This window comes from Hakea prostrata, chromosome 3 (genome assembly GCF_041222555.1).
Source record: "Hakea prostrata isolate BN-2017 chromosome 3, UWA_Hpros_2, whole genome shotgun sequence".
Taxonomy (NCBI): Eukaryota; Viridiplantae; Streptophyta; class Magnoliopsida; order Proteales; family Proteaceae; genus Hakea; species Hakea prostrata.
The window spans coordinates 23,745,950-23,770,148 of NC_142602.1; the positions used below are offsets into that span (position 1 = coordinate 23,745,950).

Sequence of the window (24,199 nt, forward strand, 5' to 3'; positions counted from 1 at the left end):
GGAGGGTGAAAAGCGGGTTGGATCCTTATATCGCAAATATTATCTCTCGGTCTTCTTCAAACTGACATCATTACAAGTAACAATAGAAATGAGATGAGATGACTATAATATCCTCAACTTAAATTAAAGGATAAATTACATATAAATTTCATGTGTTCATAATCAATTACATATATTATTCTTGAAAAAAATTAATTACAGATGTCATCTACTGTTAAAAATTGAAAGTTATAACATAGACAACTTCGTCGGTATGGTAACAACTTTGAATACCAAAAACCAAAACTAAAATCGTATTGTACCGAATTTACATAGGTACGATACAGTGTTGCAAAAACGATTCGGTACGGTTTTGGTATTAAATCAGTGCGGAAAAACGGTTTTAACATGGTATTTAGTGCGGTACAATTTTGGTACGAACGAACCTATGCCATTTTTGTTATTAGTTTATTAAGATCCTAATGAAATTGCGATCAAACAATCGATATAATCTAATATTAACAGAGCCAAAGCAAGTAAATATAAGATGATGAGTGAACTCAGTGAAGCACAAAGCAAGTAAATATATTAGTGTTGTAATTGTAAAATTACATTTATATCCCTTAATTCGGTATGGCTTTGGTACATATTGACGGTATGAGTACCTAAAACCGGAACTATACCCTAGAAATTCAGTTTCGTTAAGTGTCATACTGAATTTTGAATTGTGCGATATAGTGCGGTTTTAGACATCGCGGTTCAGTACGGTTAAACAATTTCAGCACGCAATTCACCCATAAGCTCTGCTGAAATTGTAAGAAAGCATTTGTAATTGATTTTTGTAAGGTTAGTAGATGTAATTGATTGCAAACACAAAAGGGTCTATGTGTAATTTGCTTTAAATTAAATTAAATAAAATTATAAATTTTACTTTTATACATTATTATTAAAAAATTGGACGAATGAATTCTCTCTTCACCTATCTTCTTCCTTCACCTTACTAGAAATCACTCACTACCGATCTCACTACTAAAAACCACCCATCACAAAAGGGAAAAGCCACAAAAGGGGAAAAAGAAAATTCTTAAACTTAATTATAATCTAATTAAGTGTCAATTAAGGGGTGGGTAGCTAAGTAAGTAATTAATGGACTTCCAGTAGTGGGCACCAAAGCCATGGTGATCCCATGAGGAGATACTCATGTAAGTCAATGATCTTCTTCATGTGTGTGCGAGTGTTTTAGGCTTTTTGCTTTTGATATAATCATATGTACATATGTATGTGTGTGTGTGGTGTTCTAGAGAGGCAATTATTGGGATTTAGGCGTGAGGAGAGTGTATCATAACTAAATGATGTTGATCGGTCACATTCTCATGATGGTTGGTAGTTGATATGCTCTATAACTTTCAAAGGGACCACTTGTCTCCTTCTTGCCTCTAGCCTCCTTATTTAATTTTCCACCTTTTTCATGTATCACTCTCCTATCTTTGTGATGCTATTTGGGTTCCCATCTAGATTCCCTCTAGGTTCTATGTTCTTTATAAAGTTGGACATGATTGAACCCACACATCACCCTCTGCCCCATATTAGGATTTAGGGTTCTCCCTCCCTCTCCTTCTCTCTCTCTCCTCTCTCTCTCTCTCTCCTCAAAGTCTTAAACCCTATTATTATTCTCCCTTTTTAATGTTAAGTATGAAAAGAGAGGAATATACGCTATAAATTTGTCAAAAAGCACCCCCAACTATGATATCTTCTCTCTCTTGTCTTCTATGGGACAAGGGGAGAAGCATATGTGTAAGGTGGAAAGTGGAATGTGTTTGGTTTACACTTGTTTAGTGGAGTAAATTTTAGTTATAATTAGATGGGGTTTATGGGATCTCAATAGCTAAGGGGGGTCCCACTTTAGTTGAAAATCTTGGTGCCAACTATAACTTGGTGAGTGGACAGCACAAAGGACCCACCATCCACACACTTCACCACACTTGTAAGTAAGATCATCAAAAGGAACTTCTCAGCTTTTTGCTCAAACCAAAAGGGCCACATTTTTAAGTCTCAATATTAGTTTGGATCCCAATTCCCAAGTCCCAATATCAAGTTGTTGGTGGGTATGGATCTGGGCTGGGGCCCAAAATAAATAAAAAAAGCCCAATACTTTTTGGTTGGAACCCCACTTAATAGAGTGCTCCATGTGGGTTACCAACCTTGGAAAGATTTTAGGCTTTTTCTTGCCCACGCATCTTGATTGAATAGGTACACCTAGTGTCTGTGCTGCAAGTTCAACTTTCCCGATATAGTATAAACATCACAAAGCAAGGATTAGTGTTATAAGTATGAGAAAATCTTATTCTAATCAAGGTTGAATAAAATAAGTAATCTTACTTTTTTGCCTTTTGCCAAATTTACTTGCTTTAACCTCATTTCTTTTTTATTCTTATGAAAGAATGAAGATGAAGAAGGGAAGACTGTTCAATCATCTATTGCAGGGATACAACAACTGATCCTTATGTAAGTTTTCAATAATTTTCTAACTTACAAAAAGATCCAATAAAGGCAAATATATATATATATATATATATATATATATATATATATATATATATATATATATATATATATATATATATATATATATATATATATATATTATATATATATATATAAACTAAAATGGTTGGTGATAAAATAGCAGAGATGTGAAAATGTTAAAGAGATTAGCAGAGATACAAGAATAATTTAACGTGGTTCAACTTCGAGGTGATGCGTCTACCATCAACCTCCCCCATTCAACCATGTTATGGGAAGGAGGTTTATTCAATTTAAATAGGGTACAAAGGAGATCAGTCATCATCAGTATTCTAGATATTACGGTCCTTGTACAACTCAATCTTATCTTTTAAATCCTTGCAACTGAAAGTTTACCCTTTTTCTTATTAGTTCGGGATTAGAGTTTTCTTTATTCCCACTAACAATCCCCCTCTAAGTAAGAGCAAAGATTTTGTCAAAGGTCAACTTGGATAGCATATTCTGAAACACGGTTTCAAAAGTGCTTTTGTGAACATATTGGCTAGTTGTTCTTCACTTCTAACATATGGTGTCTCAATAGTTTTATCTTGAACCTTTTCCCGAATAAAGTGACAATCGATTTCGATGTGTTTGTTTCGTTCGTGAAAAACTAAGTTTGAAGCAATGTGGATTGCTGCTTGATTATCACATAATAATATCATAAGATTCTTGAGATTATCAAGACCCAAATCTTTTAACAACGACTTTAACCAAACTAATTCACTTGTCATTGATGCCATGGCCATGTATTCTACTTTTGCACTGAACCTTGCCACTATGCTATGTTTTTTACTTTTTCAGGTTACAAAATTTCCTCCCATAAACATGCAAAAACCTAAAGTCAATTTTCTATCAATAAACTTCCAACCGACTCAACATTACAGTATCCAACAACCTCAACATGTCCATGTTTTTGCATTAGAATTCCTCGACCTAGACCAGATTTTAAGTACCTGAGTATTCAATCTACCAAGGCCATATGTCCCTCAGTAAGGGCATGCATGAATTGACTTATGTAGCTAACATCATAACTAATATCATGTCTAGTGATGGTTAAGTAAATCAATCGACCTACCAGTATTTGAAAGTGTCCAACTTCAGACACCCATGTAGTATTCTTGTCCAATTTGTTGTAATCCATGGGAGACTTTGTTGGAGCAACTCCTAATTTGCATGTTTCCTTTAGCAAATCAAGTAGATATTTCGTCTATGAAATAAATCTTCCCTTACTTGAATGAGAAATTTCTATGCCAAGAAAATATTGGAGTTGACTTAAGTCTTTAATGTCAAACTCTTAATTCAAATGTTGTTTATGAGCTTTTATTTCTGCCAAATAATCACTTGTGATGTTTATATCATCAACATAAATTGGAACAATTATTGTTCATTGGTCTTTCCTTTTCACAGATAGAATGATCATAATTTCCTTTCTTGAAACCAACACCTTCAAGAGTAGAGCTTAACTTTCCTTATCGAGCTCGTGGAGATTGTTTAAGACCATACATGACCTTGTTGAATTTACATACTGTACCTGGTTGTTTTCAAGGGGGTCAGGGGTGGCCAGGAAACAAATCCATATAAACTTCTTCCATGCAAGAATGCATTTTTTTCACATCCATTTGGAAGAGTAGCTAATCATAGTTTGCAGCAACAGACAATAAAACTTTGATTGTATCCATTTTTGCAATTGGATCAAATGTTTCATTGTAATCTTCACCAAAAGTCTGAGTATACCCTTTGGTGACCAACCTAGCTTTATGACGCTCAATTGATCCATCATCTTTATGTTTGATCTTAGACACCTTGGCAGCCTACTAGTTGTTTCCCTTCGGTAAGGTAGTAATACTCCAAGTATTGCTTTTGTTGAGAGCTTCCAATTCTTAATGAATAACCTTTTGCCAGACATAAGATTTTTGTGCCTTGAAAAAAGGTTGTTGGTTCCTTATACTCATCAATATTAGACAGGAATGCATAAAATTCTATTGAGATCCTATCAAAACATATATGATTTTGTATTAGATACTTGAACTCTGTGGTATGTCATAAATTCATTGAGTCTAGTGGAAGGTTTTAATATTCCGGTAGATTGTCAAATAGGGACAGCAGAGACAACAAGATCTTCAATTTCAACTGGTGGTGGATTCCCCAATTTGGGTAACGATGGAATTACCTCCTCCATAATAGGTGATGACAGTTCTACTTGGTCAGCATTATCATCAATGAGGCGATCTATTGCTAACGATAGAGGGACAAATTCATTGTGGTCCACTACACTCTCCCCTTGAATTTGAGTCCTATTGGGAAATAACATATTAGTTTTATCAAATGTAGCATCACGAGATATATAAACCCTTTTACTATTGGGATCAGAGCATTAATATCCTTTCTTTACACTGGAACAACCAAGAAAAACACATTTACGAGCCCGTGGATCAAGATTACTCCTAGAGTAATGAACAAAACATATACTTCCAAAAACTTGAAGATGAGAAATATCAATAAACCGAGCAAGTAATTTATCCATGGGAGATCGATATTCTAGCACCTTACTAGGTAGGCAATTTATCAAGTAGCAACTAGTAAGGACTGCATCGGACTATAAGGTCTTAGGTGGGTTCCCATGAAATAACAAGGATCTCATCACCTCCAATAGATGACGAATTTTTTTTCCCGGCCACTCCATTCTATATTTCTATTGAAGAGTATCAACACAAGAGGTTTGATGTACTATACCAAGACTCGTAAGAAATAACTAAATGGACTATTTGTATATTCATTTTCATTGTCAATTAAGAGTACCTTAATGTGTGCATTGTATTTAGTGAGAACTATAGCACGAAATTCTTGAAAACTTTGAAGAACTTGAGTTTTAGAGGTCAACATATAAATCCAAATACGACATGATTTGTCATCAATAAATATGATAAAATATTTATAGCCATCATGAGAATCAACAGGAGCACAAACCAATTCATTAGATCTATGAGAGCTATAGTAAAAAGGCAATGTATGGTGCTTAAAGTACTAACAAGTCTCACACGAACTAGAGTCAAGAGAAAATTCAAAATTTAAATGATGTAACACATTATCTGACAAATGATCATGCGCCAATTTCATAATTGAGCTTTAGTATATGTTTTTCTTGCAACCAATGCTTCACCAAGAACGTCAAAGACATACAAACCTTGATATAAGCATCCTTCACCAATAATCCTCCTTGTTTTTCTGTCATTAAATACAACCTTGTGGTGGAAAAAGCCAACGCTACAACCCAAATCTTTAGTAAGCTTGCTAATAGATAACAAATTAGAGGACAAATTTAAAACAAACAATATTTCACAAGATGTAAAAGAATATTTTCATTGTGCCACACCCTCGAACCAGAACATGAGTTCCATTACCTACTAATATAGGAAGGTGAGCTTCAGGAGGAAAGACCCAAAAATTTGAGAGTCCAATGCAAAAGGTGCACGTATGGTTAATTGCTCCATAATCAATAATAAAATATTGTTGTCTGGGGAACTAGGGTAAGAATTTTACCAGAGTGAGCAAGATTTCTAGAGTCAAATGGAGCTCCATTGGAGTGTAACAGTTTTGAAGTGGCAAAGCAATTTATCCTAAAGATTGTTGTAGATCTGAGTCGTATTCTGAGACATTGCTTTGCTTTCAGTTGCAAGTTTTGGATCAACCCTTTTAGTCTCTCGGTTAGGTTGTAGGTGAGGAAATAATGCCCAACAACAACTTTTTAAAATGCTCGTCTTTCTTACAGTGTTGACAATAGTACTTATTTCCTTGAGTTTTTTCTTTTACCTCTTCCAGATATAACTCGATTTGTAGCATGAGCAGCATTTTCAGCAAGTTCTCCAATGAGTAGAATTTACAGCAAGTTCTCCTCCAAGTTTAGATGTAGGGTTGCACAAACTCTTATGAATGATGGAAGGGTAGGGCATATTAAAATTTTTTTGTTTAATGTCCCCATAATCTAGTTTTATACTAGCAAGTAATTGAAATATCTGATCTTACTCTTTCCTTTTAACAAAGTCATTTATGGTTGGAGCAAGAGGTCTATACTGAAGAAGCTCCTCCCATTTTTTCTTAAAGTTTCCAAGGTGCTCAGTAAATGGCTGATGTGGTTTCTTATTTAGCCTAGGGTGCGTTGAAATTTTCTTTGAATTGGTTTGGTAGTAGACTTACCTCCCTTCATTGTTCAAACTCATTTTTATGCCTCTTTGTACATTGTTTTGGAGAGCTTAATATGAGAGTTCTTTTGAAACCCAAAAAAAAAAAAAAAAAAAAAAAAGAAGAAAGAAAAAAAAAAAAAAAAAAAAAAAAAAAAAAAAAGAAAGAAGAGAACCAATACAATGGTAATCCATAGCAAATTATAATCTCATAAAAACTCTCCCACCAACCTTAGTCACAATGGCTTTGAGGTGGTTAGGGAACACCAGGATCAAATATCACATCTTTATTGTTATTCATCAGACTTGCCAAAAGATTAGCACTTCTATTAATCTCACTAACTTTGGTGAACCACCTCAAATTGTTGCAGCTTCCCTATGGAACCAGAGGGGAGCTATTGAAGGGCCAAGGGGGGGGGGGGGGGCGATGGCCCCCTCAATTTTTAATTTTCTTTTTCATATTCCATTGATATTTTCCTTGATTTCCTTTTTGTATGTATGGAATAGAGTCTGTATACACTATTTGCCCCCCTTCGAAGAATCCCTAAACTTTCTACTGAAATTTTGATTATACTAATAGTAATTTAGACTTCATTAGAATTCAACCATTGATTTTATCAGATCTAATCATAATCATTTATTCTTTTTTAATCCATAAACTTCTCCTAAAATTTTAATTCCTACTAATAGCAATTTAAATTTAAAGTTTTATTAGGTGGATGTTTAGAATTTTAGCAATTTTCTTATATCAAATTATCATCATTGAATTTTTTTTACTTAATTTATAGAAATTGATTGTTACCCTATATTTAGTTAATAGACTTACGTATTTTTTTTCTTCTACAATTTCTTTCCCACCTTCTTTCTCTCATGATTTTTTAAAATTTTAAATGGTAATAAATCTAATCGTACAATTTAGCCCATGCTCTTTATTTTAATATATTTTAATAAATTATTTATAATTGTGTTATCTATTTTAGTTCTCCTATTAATTTACCTGAATTTTTGATGTGGGTCCCACGTCGGAATGTAACAAAATAATTTAGAGGTGCGTTCACCATGGGTCTTGCATGGGGCTCACATAATATGTATGGTAAAAAGACGTTAGTGCTCGCCCCTTCAATGTTAATCATGACTCCGCCCCTAAATGGAATGCCATATCTCTTCAAGTAAAAAGAGTATGTTCTAGTGAGTATTCACCATTCTCTTGACTAGGTCCATGCAATACTTCGAATCTAAATGAAGCACCATCTTCCTTGAGAGAACCTCTCTAAGGCCACTAGCCATCCCCATGAGCATCTTATGAAGTGATATCTTGTACCTCAACACCATCCGCTATAGCAAAAACACTATCACCAACAAGATTACCACATAGAGCACCATAACCAACCTCTATTATTTTTAACTGATCCATCGGTATTGAGGACTACCCAACCATTGTCTAGAGTATTCCAACGATGAAATGACGGCGATCGGAGATACCCTATGTTCACCGAGTGAATCCTAAACAAGCCCAACCCGGCTGATTTTCCATCTTATTCAGAAGCCTCGGCCCAAAAAAAAAGCCCACTAGTTCAAGCCCAGCCCATAAAGACAAAGTGCAATATGTATTGTTAAGATCTCTTTTCCTCTTCGTCTCTTTCTGTGCAAGAGCTTGAACAAGCCCAGCCAGTCTATATCTTCCAAGCTTTCACCAAGACATTAACCAAGCGTAATTCAAGCATGAAAACAGGTTAAATTTCTCTCGATTAGTCCATGAATGAGTGAAATCACAATCAAACCATTAAGGGTCTGTTTTGGTATCAATTATCATTCTCAATTATGAGAAATTTTTATTATTTTAAATTGCTTGGCATCTATTATTACTTTTATTTTTATTTAAAATAATAAAAAAAACCTTCAAATCCATAATAGACAAAATATCTATTATAGATTATGGTGAGAATTTCATTCTCTTCATTTATGTGTAAATTTACTTAAAATTTTATAGTTAAGATGAAGGAAAAATAATCAATGCACATCCTTTTATAAAATTCATATTTTCCCCCCTTTTTTTCTTACTTGTTTATTATATTTTCTAATGATTTTTTATTTTGACACCAAATTTATTTTTTATTCCATAATTTATTTTTGACAAAATTCATCAAACCATTTTTCATTCTTGACTAATAATAAAGTCTTAGTACTTATTTCTTCTAAATAGGCATAATAGAGAATGAGAATTGGTACTAAAAAGAGCCTAAGAAAATTCATTTTTTACTCAAAATAACTCTTTTCTTTTTTTTGGTAAAATAAATTTTACTTTTCAACGCATTGTGTGTGTGCGCGTTTTTTCTAGTGAAGATTTTTCAATGCCCAGTTGAAACACCATAATTCAACTTTCTTAACAAATCATAAATCCAATATGAATATTTTTCTTCTGAAATTCATCCAGGCTAGCTTGCACTCACATCAATTACATCCCTAGAGGGAGCTTTGTTATCCGCAAGGGTCAAATCCATGACTTCTCCACGGAGAAGTATGGATCTTACCACTCTACTAACCCTGCATTGACAATTGAGCAAATATGTTAGAAGGACAAAGCTCAACTGACCAATCAGCACAAGACGACCAATATTTCATGCTCACAATCAAAAGGACCTTTCGAGCTAGGACATCCACTATTATATTGGCAGTCCTAGAAATAAAAGAAAAAATACAATTTTCAAAATTTTCAACCACAAAATTGATATCCTAATACAATTTTAAAAAATTTCAAATTGAAAGTTGATACCGAACGTACCATACTAATCACATGGTTCGAACAAAGGTTAACAAAGTTCATAAATCTTGGATAGGGGCTTTAACACCACAAAGGGAGGAAGAGAATACTAATACTTACAGTCATCATAACTGTGGGAATAATTATAATTTTGTTATTCCCGGATTGACACTGAGAGGGGGGGTGAATCAGTGTCTTAAAAAATTCACCACAATGTGATTGGGTCTACCAGACAGTGTACTACCACTCTGCAATCAAGGCACTCCAATATGTGCAACAAAGAAAAATAAACAAAAACGCAATGCACCGAGTTTACGGGTTCGGCCAAATTGCCTACATCCACGGAATAATACCCAACCTAGGGTTTCGTATATTACTCAATACACTCTTAGATATTTTGCTACAAACAGTCCAGGAACACCAATCCCCGCTTAGTCTAAAATGCAATTCAAAAAAGGGCACCAACCCCAACCCCCTAGACAAGCTCCAACTTGCTAGGTCACAATGTAAACCAATAATTCAAGTTCCCCAAATTACATTCACGAGCTAGATTCTTCATCACTAAACATAACCTAGAAAATAATAGACAATCACTTGTGAATACGGGTTACCTCAACTTGTGTAAGATGCATGGTAACAATACTTGTTTCTCTTTTTCTCCAACTCTTTTTTTTTCTCTTTTCAATCTTTTTCAGTTTTCTCTCTTTAAAAAAGCCATACAATCATGTTCCCTTCTTTTCTTCTGCTGCTTCTTTTTTCTTCTCTTTTTCTCCAACTCTTTTTTTTTTTTTCTCTTTTCAATCTTTTTCAATTTTCTCTCTTTAAAAAAGCCATACAATCATGTTCCCTTCTTTTCTTTTGCTGCTTCTTTTTTCTTCTCTTTCACTTTCTTTCTTGTTCAACAAAACAAAAAACTTCTTATTCCCAAGCTTCAGATCTCCATAGCCAACCAACGTCTTTTGGTTCGACCTCCACGGTATTCCCAAGCTCCTCAAAACGTCCTCCTCTTCTGCTGGAGTTTGCTCTCCTTTTATAGATTAATTTAACTCAGAGTTTGAATCAAACTCGGAGTTCCATCAACTTAAACAAGGAGTGTTTAACTACAAATCGGACTAACTTAGATATCTCCAATGAACAATCCCACTGTTGGATTTGAAGATCAAGAAGTCGTGAAGCTCTCCTCCAAAAATCAGCTCAATCGGACACTGGATGACCATCCGATGAAGAGGTTGATCAAAACTGGACTCAGAGTTTGAGTCAAACTCAGAGTTCCTATCTAACTTAAACAAGGAGTGTTTTGATGTACCAATCAGACTAATTTAGAGATCTCCAATGAACAATCCCACCGTTGGATTTGAAGATCAAGAAGTCGTGAAGCTCTCCTCCAAAAATCGGCTCAATCAGACACTGGATGACCATCCGATGAAGAGGTTGATCAAAACTGGACAGAGACCCTCAAAAACGGGATTCTTGAGTTTTCTTTATTTGAATTGGGTTCTTTCTCTCAGAACCTTTTTGTATGTTGCTGTACCATATCAAAACCCACTTAAGTTGCCAACAATGACAACACCTTCATTTTAAGCCAATGGAACAACAAATTTGGAAGAAAATCTATGCAATAATACACTAACAACTGATAAATGTATTTTGTTGTGTGCAGGGGTTCTTAATCAACAACTAGGGATCATAGGATGGAGCGTGGGAATATACAAAGACAGACATATACAATATGTCAATTATGGAAAGCAAAAGACGGAAGGTGTGGTGAAGGAGATGCTTGAGGGACTTCAGATTGGAATGTCATCAGCTTCATAACGTGGGCTAAGTATAGATGAGATATGGACAAACAATCCAAAAATCGCTCATCTATTACCTAAACCTACAAAACTAAAGTGACCTCTGGCAGAATTAACAAGTCTTTTGGATTTAGCCAAAACCACAAACATGGTTAAATTTGATATTTTCTCAAACACTTCACTCCAGATGCGTTTTGAATATTTTGCTCATTTAGCTTTTAATCAAGAGGATTACCGTAATAACATTATATGTAGTACTTGTAAGTGTTTCCAGACTTAAGTTTAATATATCTTTCTTTTTTTCGATAAAAAAAAAGAGTTCATAAATCATTTTAAGTCTATTTGCTTCCAGTGTGACTAACATATCAGTTTTTATTTTTATTTTTATGACAATATCTATTTCCATATCATAAATTCATAATGCACCTACTCACTCCTCTCCAACCTATCCCTCTTTTCACGAACACTTATTATTTATTTATTAATGCCACCAAATGGGTGCAAACTCAAGACCTCCCTGTAGGAAGTTGAGTCTTTATCCGCTTTACTAACCCACAATTGACAATCTTATCAATTTTTTAAATGATGTTATTTGTAAATGGACCTCAATTTTTTGATGTAATGTTTAAGACATATCTATAATGTCCATTTCTTTGTATAGGATAATGGTTAGACTTAATAAGATAATAAGCCTCTATCAGATTATCACGACTCTGCCATTGGTTGCCAATAAAATCAATCAAAAAACAAAGGCTACGCATGGTCACGATTAACATGACAAGTAGTCAATTTAAATTATTGAATTTAATACGAAAGATTTCATGAAAAAAAAATTTTAGACGAAAAAAAAGGTGATGATAACCTTTTGCATTTTCTGCGGCATTAATATTAAGCTTCGCTGAGAAAATAAATCGTGGTGTGCAAGCAGGCCGGATGAACTTCAGTTCCAACTTCCAAAAAAAAAATAAAAAAAAATGCCGGCAATTGGGAAATTAATAATCTCTTAAATTTGGGCGCCGTTAAGTTAAGAACGTAGCTGATAGCTCCATTAATTTCTTCTTTCTTACAAAAAAATAAAAAAACCGAAAAATAGAAAAATAAAAAAATCTTATTTTATTCCTTTTCTTCTGATTGAATTGAATTTTTTTTTTGGTAAAACTGATTTACATCCTCCATAATCCATATCTTCATTCGGTGCAAGCTTTCCTGTCCCGTTTTTTGACGTGCGATAGTTTTATGAGGAAGAGAAACAAAGAAGAAACCAAGAAGAAACCAAGATTGAAAGAATAGCAGAAAGAGATCACGACGTTGTGGATCCAGATCTCCACTAACATTCTCCAACTTAAATTCTCTCTCTCCTCATCTGTGATGCTATGGAGATTCGTCGATTCTTAGTATGTAGCCTCTGGATCTCGACGCTGTTTCTGCTCTTCATCCATGGAAATTGCTTCTATCTTCCCGGTGTTGCACCGTATGATTTCGAAAAGGTCAGTTTCATCTCTCTTTCTTTTTTTCTTTGGAATCGACTTGATTAGTTTTTTTTAGAGATTTTCCCCCATTTTTAAACCATTGGGGATTACCTAAGGGTACGTTTCCTCAGTCCTGATGCGCTGGCTGATCTGTTCGATCTGCATTTGTCCTCGTGGATCTTGTGTCAGTGCTTTCAAGAAACGAAATGTTTTCCCGTTGTTACGGGTTTTCGTTTCCGAGGATGGCTTAGTTTGCTTTAATACATCAAACTTGAAGGAACTTCATGTCGCTGGTCTTTTCTGGATTGGAGAGATGGAGGTCGACGAATCGTGGTGTAGAGGAGGATAAGTCATGGTGAATTTCTAGCTTTTGAAAGAATTACAACTCAGATTTTAGACATTCATGGTGTTGTGGAACTTCAATTGGAATTAATTCAGTTCTATTGTTTTCCAAATAATGATGGATAAATTGGTGCTAATAATGTAAAACCTGTGGTGTCTAACAAGGGGGAAAAACGTAGACACACTCACGTACACAATGATGAATCCTTTTGCTTGGCGCATGGGGAAAGATTGCTACATTGTAATCACTCCAAGTCTGGACTTAGATTCTTTACAAAAGCGGGGTAAGGCTGCATATCTTATGACCCTTTCTCGACCTGCATCCACAGTGGTGGGAACCTTGAACACCTTTTTATTTTCTTGGAAGGCCTTGTCACAGCCTGACTTATTTCTGTTTCTTTTTATCGCTGCATTGGGTCATTGGCTGTTGATTATCTTCTGTTTGTATTTTGGTCATTTTGACATCCTACTGGTCACCCAGAAAATACTGATGCTCTAAGTTGAAGGATTGTATAATTTTCTCTGCTACTTCTAAACTCTACTATCAAATGAACTGTGAGGTGAAAATTGAAAGGAAACATAAATTAAAGGACACAACAGCTCTAGATGTAGCATTTAATGCTCCAAGATTCATATGCAAACAACCTTGGTTATAGATACAAATTTCATGTGAAAGTAACCTTGGTCATGGATAGCTCTGATTATTTTTTGACAAGTGGAAAACCCGAGGCCAGTTTTTGACTTATGTCCTAAAAAGTAAGGAGAAAAGAAATGGAGAAAAGAGGGTGAAGTATGGTCCTCTAGAATTCTTTCTTCTGCAGATCTGAATGGTCAATTTATCAGGAAGGACCAACTGATTGCATGACATTAGTAATGGTCCTGTCTGCCTGATTTATGACCTGCGTTGTATATTTCAGGGTCTAACTGATTATTCAAGACTGCAAATAATACTGATCTCTAATCTGATGCAAATCTGTCAGTCCTGCCGGATGCCATGTGATTTGCAGGTTTTCATATAACTGATTTGCTAGCTGCCTGCCTATAATATAAGATTGTACCTCTTTAAATGCTTTATTATGTTAAAACCACTAACAACAAAATATAGTAACAAGTTGCATCTAAACACAATGAAAAAAAGAACTTTTGAACTTTTTTTTTTTGGGATGAATGAAAATATTCATTAACCAAAGTCCCGTAGGGAAGAAAAGAATGTAAAAGAAAGAGAAGAGGAGAGATGAAAAGGGGGGGGGGGGGTTACAAACTACTGCGGTGAACTCTAGCTTCAGATATCTTTAATTACAATATAGTTGTTAACTTGTTTATTTTGCCAGGTCCATCTTTGTAAATTTCTCCACCACATTATTCAAAACCAAATTCTTGGAACTGCATAGGCTGATAATAATGCTATTTGTTCTTCCTGAACGGCCTGTGTCTTGGAACAATGAATTATAAAACTATACTATTGACCCCAAACAATATTAAAAAAGTTTAATCCAACGTAGGCTTCACAGTAGGACTGTCATCTTGCTAATTGGCTGCATCCCATGAGTTGGGTAAAGTATTTGCTAGTGCTTTTGATGTAGGGGAAACCCTAGAAACTAGGAGACCTACAAAGTGGGCTATACTAGACTCTTAGAATGAGACACCTATCCTTGATAGGTAATAAAAGAAAAAGGATTGCAGCACCTGGATTTGATTAAGCATGCATTTAAGACAGTTAAAGTAGAGAAAGAAGCACAATAAGTCCCAACTGATGAGCACAACTAAACAAGAATCAATAGAGAAACAAGGGGATGGGGATATTGACACCATAACACTAAATTGAGTACAAAAATATTAAGAAACTTAAAGAAAATTAAAGTTGTCCTAGTCAATATCAGATTTCTAACAAAGAATTCAGCAATTAAGAATGAAAAGGAAACCTTGGAAGTTCTGTTTTGAAGAAACTACTGCAAAAAAGAAGAAATAAAACAAGAAACAGTTAAGGACTGGATCTGGCTGCAAACAAGGTTTGGAAAATACCAAGGGACATAAATAATAGAAAGAAAGAGTTTTTGGGCAGTGATGGAACACCAGAATGGATGGTAGGGTTAGAAAGGAGAAATACGGTAAGGTTGCTGTACAAGAAGTGAGAATAGAGAAGGAGAAAAAGAAAAGAAGATAGATAGAAAGGGTACGACAGATAAAAGAAGAATTTCTGACGGACAAAATAGAAGAGAAAAGAGGAGAAAAGAAAGAAGAAAGAAATATGAGAGATGAATAGAAAGAGATGATAGAAAGAAAGAAGAGAGAAGATAGCAACTAGAGAAGAAAATGAAAGGAGAGAAGCCTAATTCACGTAAGAGAAAAATAGGAGAAGAGAAGAGAACTTACCTGAGAGAGTGAGGATTCACGCCAAGGGAGATTTGCACAAGAGAGAGAAAGCACCCCTTTTTTTTTCTTCATTCATGCCACCCAAAAATGAGTCCCATAAAAGATTTAAATAAAAGAATTGATCCCTCCCAACCCTACATGTTTAGTTCCCAAAATAACTCCAACCTAAATAGCAAATATAACCCAAACCCAAACTAATCCAAAATTTGGGCCAAAATACACTCTAGGCCCAACCCACAAAGACTCAAACATAAAATTAAAAAAATTTAATAGCAAATTATTACCTAACCCACTAAGACTAAGGAAAATAACATGATAAATTGCCTATGAGCAGTGCTCCTGATCGAACCATAGGACCCTAGCAATCCGATAACTTCCAAACTTGTCGTCCATCCACATAGATGTTGTCGTGGGATGATCTCTACGCCGTCGCTGGTAAACTTGGAACTGCCCACTGATGTCCTCATCAGCTTTCAAATGACTTTTCATATTTAATTCCACTGTACTGCCATTTGTAACAGCACTCTTTTTTTCAGTTTCACTTTAAATTGGAGGTGGGCTCATGAGTCATTACCGTAGCCTTGGACCCACATGTGCAGGCTTCTAGAAAATGTAAAGGTGATTAAAACAAAGACAAAGATATTGATGGTTGGCACTTCCGTGGGGAGGTTTCTGCTTTTGTAGGATAAGCTATAATATGGGGTTGCCGTCTGCAAGTGGGACTGTTTGGAAGTGTCTAGAACTTTGTAATATCTGTAATTTGTCTTAGGAAAGGGGTAGTAACCCCTTGAAAGTTTTGTTCTGCCATGCATTTCATTTCAGGAATTCAGATATGGTTTGTTCTCTTTACTTGAGCGTTATCTAGGAACCGTGGAAACTCAAGTATTTTATTAATTAGAAAATGTACAAGGTGGGGTCTGACTTGTCTTTCCCTGCACAAATCCACTGTAGCTTTCTCCCACAAAATTAATGATCCCCCACTCCACCCCCATCCCCCAAAAAGAAATTAAGAGAAAGGAAAAAGAAAATCACAGTTGGATTTGGAAGCTTAATGAATGCTGTTCTTGCGTGATTGTGCAATTATTTTTTGGGTGGGTTTACTTGTAAATATATTGAGAGTGAAAAGAAAGGGCTGAATGCTGAACACCAGCTAAGATTTTGTAATACTACACATGCATATCTTATAGGGCTTCTGATTTGTGTTAAACTAAATTTCTTTCTTTTCTGGGTTCAGGGGGATCTACTGCAGGTGAAGGTTAACAAACTGTCCTCCACGAAAACTCAGCTTCCTTACTCCTATTATTCTCTGTCCTATTGCCATCCGGAGAAAATAATTGACAGTACAGAGAATCTTGGAGAAATTCTTCGTGGTGATCGTATTGAGAACTCTCCTTATGTGGTTAGTTAAATATCTTGGATTATAGTTCATCTGCTTTGCTAGATTTTCCTAACTTGATTGGTGCATGGTTATTCCTCCTAATTGAAGTGGTTCTGTTGCAGTTTAAAATGAGGGAACCACAGATGTGTAATGTGGTCTGCAAGTTAAAACTTGATGAAGATTCTGTAAAGGCCTTTAAAGAAAAAATAGATGATGAATATCGGGTCTACATGTGAGTCACAATTTAGTTGGAATACGGCTTGTTGTTGGTGGTGTTGATGCGAGTCACTATTGTTAGAGGTCATGAGTCCTACACCTTTTTGCTTGTTATTTCAAGCTTCTAACTGTTTGGGGGGAACTATGTTACATGTTACAGGATTTTAGATAATCTTCCTCTGGTTGTTCCAATGCGAAGGCAAGATCAGGACTCTACTACGATATATCAGCATGGCTTCCATGTTGGCCTGAAAGGGGCGTATGCTGGGGTAATGTCTTGATTGGAATGTGACACACCACAAATTTATCATCACTCCTCAGGCTTCTTGATAAGTGCAAGCCAATTGCTTATTTTACTTTTCTTTGTTTAAAGGTCAAGGATGAAAAGCATTTTATTCACAACCATTTACAATTTACTGTGAAGTATCACAAAGATATACAGACGGACTCTGCAAGGATTGTTGGATTTGAGGTCAAACCATTCAGGTCAGTTTCTATGGAACCCTTTTATGCTCATTGTACTGATTCCTCTTGCCTGATGTAGCTTATGCGTAAGATATGATAATTTTGTTCTCTTGCTTTGTCCAGTGTTAAACATGAATATGAAGGTGAGTGGAAAGAGAAGAACACTCGGTTAACAACCTGTGACCCACATGCTAGTAAATTAGTAACCAACTCTGATTCTCCTCAAGAGGTTGAAACTAAGGAGGAAATTATATTCACATATGATGTTGCATTTCAGGTTAGTCCCTGGAAACGTAGTAGCTTGAAATATTAGCCATCTCTTGTACTAGCTTTAATGTTAACCATTTCTTGTCTTGTTCTCTCCTTCCTTTTTGGGACTGGTGAGATTATCAGTTCCTGATATGAATTGTTCATATAATCTTTTATTTTAGCCAAGTGATGTGAAGTGGGCATCTCGATGGGATACTTATCTCCTTATGTCTGATGATCAAATCCACTGGTTCTCGATTGTCAATTCATTGATGATTGTTCTCTTCCTCTCGGGTATGGTTGCCATGATCATGCTTAGGACACTGTACCGTGATATCTCCAACTACAACCAACTGGAGACCCAAGAAGAAGCCCAAGAAGAGACTGGATGGAAGCTGGTCCATGGAGATGTCTTCAGGCCCCCATCAAACTCTGACCTGCTCTGCGTCTACGTGGGGACAGGTTTTCAATTCTTGGGGATGATTCTAGTCACAATGATGTTCGCTCTTCTAGGATTCTTATCCCCTTCAAACAGGGGTGGGTTAATGACAGCCATGCTCCTGCTGTGGGCCTTCATGGGCTTGTTTGCTGGTTACTTCTCAGCCCGTCTATACAAGATGTTTAAGGGAACACAATGGAAGAAAATCACTCTCAGAACTGCATTCATGTTCCCTGGAGTTGTCTTTGTTATTTTCTTCATTTTGAATGCTCTTATTTGGGGGCAGAAGTCGTCGGGAGCACTTCCATTTGGAACAATGTTTGTCCTGGTGTTCCTTTGGTTTGGAATCTCAGTCCCTCTTGTATATGTCGGTGGCTACGTTGGTTTTAGGAGGCCTGCAATTGAGGACCCTGTGAAGACAAACAAGATACCAAGGCAGATTCCAGAGCAGGCCTGGTACATGAACCCTGTCTTCTCAATCTTGATTGGAGGCATACTTCCATTTGGAGCTGTCTTCATTGAGCTTTTCTTCATTCTGACGTCCATCTGGTTACACCAATTCTACTATATCTTTGGCTTCCTCTTCATAGTCTTTGTCATCCTTGTCATCACATGTGCGGAGATCACAGTTGTTCTATGTTACTTCCAGCTGTGCAGTGAGGATTACCTGTGGTGGTGGAGGTCGTACCTGACCTCAGGGTCCTCAGCACTCTATCTCTTCCTTTATGCAGCTTTCTACTTCTTCACAAAACTTGAGATCACAAAGCCGGTGTCTGGGGTGCTGTATTTTGGTTACATGCTAATTGGCTCGTATGTATTCTTTGTGGTTACTGGCACTATCGGTTTCTACGCTTGCTTTTGGTTCACAAGGCTCATCTACTCGTCAGTAAAGATAGATTGAGTGATCTAATCAGATGGGCAGGAGTTCGGATCATCACTCGGAGGAAGCAGAACATGTCATGCTGGATTGGATATTGGTGGCAGCTCATTCCTCCTAAAATTGGGAGTTAGTGCTTAGGTTCAGTTTTGCATATTAAAGGGCTCTTGATTCTGCTTAAATAGGGATTGTTCAATTACACCTTAGATTCCCCTATTTTTTCTTATCTTCTACAAAAGGTCGTTTAATTATTCTTTGTTTGTTGTACCTGAGAAAAAAATCTGTCACAGGACCGTCTGGGAACAATTGAATATGTTAGAAATGAAAGGATTCAGATAGCGCTGCTACTTTGTTTTTAGGTATTCTGCTTCATCAGGTTAAAATTGTCAAGTACGAGGAAAACGTTATTCGTTAAACTTTGCCGCACATTGAGCGTGCCTTTCCAATGTTTATTTATGCATTGCTTAAATGAGCTTTACCATGAGAAGCGCTTCAATATGGAAAAGATGTCGTAGAAAGCAATTTTTTTAGGGGAAAAAAAACCATCCCTGTTTCAGGAAAGAAACAAGGAAGTTTCTTTTTTGGATAAGCAATTTCTGTTTCTAAAATTTTCATAAAATGTGAAAATTATTAATGCTAGAAAATCTAATGGTGGTGTTGTTGTGTGTGTGCCGGTGGAGAGGCAATTGTAAGGCATGTAAATTTGGTTTAAATGTTTATGAATTTTGTGGGTAGTGACAAAGATCAACTTCCTCTCTCTTTCTCTTTGGGTTCAAAACCCAACTTTTCCTATATTTCTCATTTTGTCTTTGAAATAGACTAATTTCACATTAAGAAAATGAAAAGTATGAATCTTTACCACTCAACCAACCTTGCATTGGCATGAAAAAAGTAATTTAGTGATTATGAGATGGAAGAAAATGAAAATAATTCACTTCTCATTTCGTCTTTGAAATAGACTAATTTCACATTAAGAAAATGAAAAGTATGAATCTTTACCACTCAACCAACCCTGCATTGGCATGAAAAAAGTAATTTAGTGATTATGAGATGGAAGAAAATGAAAATAATTCACGTGTTCTTGGAAAACCTCCTACCAATACTTCCTCCCACCTGCCTGCAGATCCAAACATTTCTCCTCAACCGCCATTTCTATGTAGTAGTTCTTTAACGACTGCGGAAACAGGGACCGAGTGAACTTAAATCTCAATCTGGGTAGCTTCAGATTTTAAGCAGAGATTGAAGTTCTCTGCTGGGTCTTCTGCTTTTGGTAACCATCCCCTCTTATTAAATCATTCAGAATTTGTCGATAAGCCAGCATTGGCGTGAAGGTTAACGCTGTTTAGAATCGACTACAGTGACACTAAAACGGTTTTGATTGATGACCCAAATGGAGGTTAATGCTCTTTATCCCCAAACAGTAGAAAGTTGTGGCGAAAGGGTTCATCAGATCCATCACACCATGGGCGCCATTATAGCTCAAACTGAAAGACTCGGAACAGAGATGTGTAATGTGGTGCTTTCTCTGGTGAAAAATCCGTTTGCTCGTGACCCGTCGGTATAGACTGTAGTTACTGTGGTGTGGAAGCGCGTGTGGTTACAGGGCTGCTGGGCTGGTGAGGGATGACTCAGTCACGTCATAGTAGTGAACTGGTGAAAATGTGATGCAATGATGTGCCTGGGAGTCGCCGGTCGTTGCGTCTCTGCTACGGTTTAACGACAGGCAGGGAATTTAATGCACCAGATTGCTGACTGGATCCGCAAAAGGGAATAGCTTCTGACGTGGGTTTCCGATCCTATAAATACAGGCACAATTCTTACCAAAATAAATGTATGTAGAGAAGGAAGAATAGGAACCTTCAAACCTTCGCAGCTCTGAGAAGCTGAGAACAAACTGGGGAGACGAATAGAATCAAAGTAGAGAGACGGGAAATATTGGGCTCGTCTGGAGGAGTAATCTTAGTTTCAAGCATTCATTTGAGCAGTTGACATTGGCTTGATTGTTACAGAGATCAGCCAAGCAGCGGAGGAGAACCGGAGAGGGAAGTATTAGCATAACAGAAAACCCATAGCAACATGCTGTCTTTCCGATCTCATTTAGTAATATCGTATTGTCTAGCAGCCCGCAAAGGAAAACATAATGAAGTACAGAAGTAGACTCGTTGCTCTGAAAAGGAGGAATGGATAAGCCCACAGCTCAGTAATTTCGACCAGCCCAGAAACCAGGTCGTCGAATTTTGTGTTATCTTCAATTCCCACACATCTGTGTAAGTAAACTTACAGGCTAAACTGTTGCATTCCATTCCTGAATACCTATAATGAGTGAGTACCGTGAACAGCAGTATATGCACAAATGAGAAAAACAATCCCAAACCAGGGGAAAATGAAAAAGAAGAGATACCAGGTCATCAAATGAATTAAAACAATGTAGTAGAGTGGGAACACTCAAAACTGTGAGTATCCGAGGCTTCTGATAAATGAAGGTTTTCAAGAATGAGATTGATTTCAAAATCTGACGCTTGAAAAGTGATGGAATCAGTTGTTTCACTCTTAAACTATCAGTTTTGAGATCCAATTAGTAGAATGTTGTTATGAGTACTGTAGCCTGCTAATCCTTCTAGTCAACCATTTTACAGCTACATGAACTCAAGAATTCCAAGAGGAGTATATCTTAATACCAAACCTGGTTTTATTTACGAACATATATCAGCAAAACAGGCAGACCTAATCGGTCAGATACTAGAGACTGGCAATAAGTTTCATGATCCCGGGGCAATGGAGTTCGTTAATATAACTTGTCAGCTCTTCACATTGTGGAAGCTTTAGCAAAACATGAAAATCTGGAAGACTCATCACGTAGTAGGTCTTGTGGGTTTCCTTGCTCAACCTATGCATGTAAAGAAGAATTAAGAATAAGACAACATGAAAGTATCAGCATCATCCAATACATTTCAAGTGTTACAACTTTAATGCACAGTGCTTGACTAAAAAGAAATGGGTGTAATTAGTATGCAGTGCAACGCCCAAATTATAATAGTTGGGTAATACCAGGAAACAGGAGAAAGTACGTAAATCTCTCAATTAGTAATTTACTAGTATCTATAGGATGAGAAGCTGAAGTGGCATTGCTAGTCAGGCTTGGCTTTGTTTTATCAGGTTCCACAAATTACCTTAAGCTTGTTGAGCATATGATACTGTATAAGGGTATTATTGTCGATCCTCGTACTCATTTGTAATGTTTTTGAATTAACTTTACAGATTTAGTAATACTTGAAATGTTAATAACTTCATCTTTTCTTTGTTATTGTAATGTGGCTGAATGGTGGTATTGTTTGGCAGTACATCAGAGAATAAAAGTAGAGTAGCAGTCAACATCCTTTACCAGATATGTTTAACATCTGGTTGCAGAAGGGATTGCAGTGCTTTTTCGCTAATCCACACAAAGAGGCAAAACCTACACCTTAATGACCTAGTATATGTATATTATAATTTGAGGCTGAAGATGCAACACGTATGTATGGGTACAGAGGATATTGACGAGAAATATGATTGATCTTGCTGATATTTTCTAGGTGGATGATGTAACCAGGATTGGCAACTATAGGGCCCCTCACGATTTCAGCCCAAAACAGGTCCCTATTGGCACACCCAAGTGCTGGCCGAACCCTATGAAGGGTAGTTTGGTTATTCCCCACCCCCTTGGAGCTCCAAAATGCTCCAGAAAAATCCAGAATAATTTTAGAAGCGAGGATCTATCTTTGTTTTTCAGTTGGTTAAGAGTCCTTGTCTGAGTAGGAGTCTTGGTTGGAATCCAATTTTCAATTAGGATTCCTTCTTAAAGTTGATTTCTTATTTTGCAAGTTGTATTTGTTTAGGAAATCTTAATGTAAGAGTCCTTTTCCTAGTTTAGAAGTTAAGTCTAATGGTACTAGGGAATTCTAATCCAAATAGGATTTCTTAGTTGAGTCCAAGTAGGTTTCCTTTGTTGAGTCCTAGTTATTTTCCCAAATGTAACAAGGCTATAAATAACCCCGGTAACAAATCAGTTTTGATAAATTGAATAAAGAAGAGCATTGAGTCCAAGTAGGTTTCCCCTTTTCATCCTCTTCCTTGCGGCAACCTGGGAAAAACCAGAAAACTCGAAAATCCTGAAACTCCTAAGTCGCTCCATCAAACTCTATATCCATGTGGGATCATACCCTCCTCACCAATCCCTAACTTGGGCTTCCACTCCTAACCCTAACCATCTTCTGGGACACATTAGGAGACCTAATTTTAGAAACCTTAGCATGGGAATCAAATCTGAAACTGGTTTTTCTGCAGAATCACTAATTTTTCAAGCCCTAACCCTGCTGGCAGAAACCAATTCCCTACCCCAAACCATCCCTAAGTCTACCCTAAACCCTAGAAACCCTATAAACATAAACCTTAGCTATTCTCTTAACCTAAACTTGGAAGTCAGTTCTGAATGCCAAATTACAGCAAGGTTTTGAACTGAATTCCATAAACCCTACAATCCTAAACCTACCCTAACCCTAGCCAACCCCTCCTAAAACCCTAGAACCATCTAACCAGCCCTGGACCTGCAACTGCAGGGTATATTTGACCCTAGACAGATGCTGCCACATCAGGATGCTTGAGTACAGGGATCCAAACCCTAGATTAGTTCATTACCCTCAGTCACAGGGTATATTGGAGTGCAACCAGCTGTTGTCCATTGAGATTGCCTACACATTGACCTAGGACAGCAGGGTTGAAAACCCTAAAACACTTCTGGTACTTAGAGAGAGATCCTGAAGATTGGCCCTGTAATCCAGGATCTCATCAGTGGACTTAGATGAAAAAGACCCTTCTATGGATTGGATGAGAGACAGAGGTGAGCCACTTTTGGATCACCTTGGAGGTAGGCCTGATCCCATTATAGCTGATGAGGCTATTACTGATGTTGATGAGGGTTAGATACATGCATTAGATAACGTTCCAGCCTGTAGGTGGAGTTGCTAGTGGATGATCCATTTCCTCAGTGCTGCTGGTGGTGATGGGGACCATAGGGTACAATCTTAGAGTTAGGCTCTGTTTGCAAGCTGACTTGAGATCCAATGAGACACAACCTCT

At 36.7% G+C, this 24,199-nt stretch overlaps 2 protein-coding genes across 3 annotated transcripts in view; one reads left to right on the forward strand and one right to left on the reverse strand.

Annotated features, from left to right (window-relative positions):
• The first annotated feature begins 12,446 nt into the window (after window positions 1-12,446).
• LOC149021750 (transmembrane 9 superfamily member 10-like) lies at window positions 12,447-19,431 on the forward strand. The gene is made up of 7 exons (XM_089149948.1): window positions 12,447-12,763; window positions 16,695-16,859; window positions 16,961-17,070; window positions 17,215-17,323; window positions 17,428-17,540; window positions 17,643-17,796; window positions 17,951-19,431. Exons 1-7 carry the CDS (start codon window positions 12,650-12,652, stop codon window positions 19,106-19,108), a joined length of 1,923 nt encoding a protein of 640 aa, XP_089006074.1. The 5' UTR covers window positions 12,447-12,649; the 3' UTR covers window positions 19,109-19,431.
• Window positions 19,432-21,218: 1,787 nt separating this feature from the next.
• The window catches only part of ABCC13 (multidrug resistance-associated protein 11), an 84,999-nt gene continuing 82,018 nt past the window's right edge, over window positions 21,219-24,199 (reverse strand). For both annotated transcript variants that reach the window (XM_089149947.1, XM_089149946.1), the window contains one exon: window positions 21,219-21,971. In XM_089149947.1, coding sequence (XP_089006073.1) covers window positions 21,891-21,971 — 81 coding nt within the window. In that variant the 3' untranslated portion in view covers window positions 21,219-21,890. The remainder of the gene's footprint in view (window positions 21,972-24,199) is intronic.

Coding starts and splice junctions, on each gene's coding strand:
- LOC149021750 (XM_089149948.1), top strand. CDS start 12,650: ATGGAGATTCGTCGATTCTTAGTATGTAGCCTCTGGATCTCGACGCTG. Junction 16,860..16,960: donor TTGAGAACTCTCCTTATGTG/GTTAGTTAAATA, acceptor GTTCTGTTGCAG/TTTAAAATGAGGGAACCACA. Junction 17,071..17,214: donor GATGAATATCGGGTCTACAT/GTGAGTCACAAT, acceptor TACATGTTACAG/GATTTTAGATAATCTTCCTC.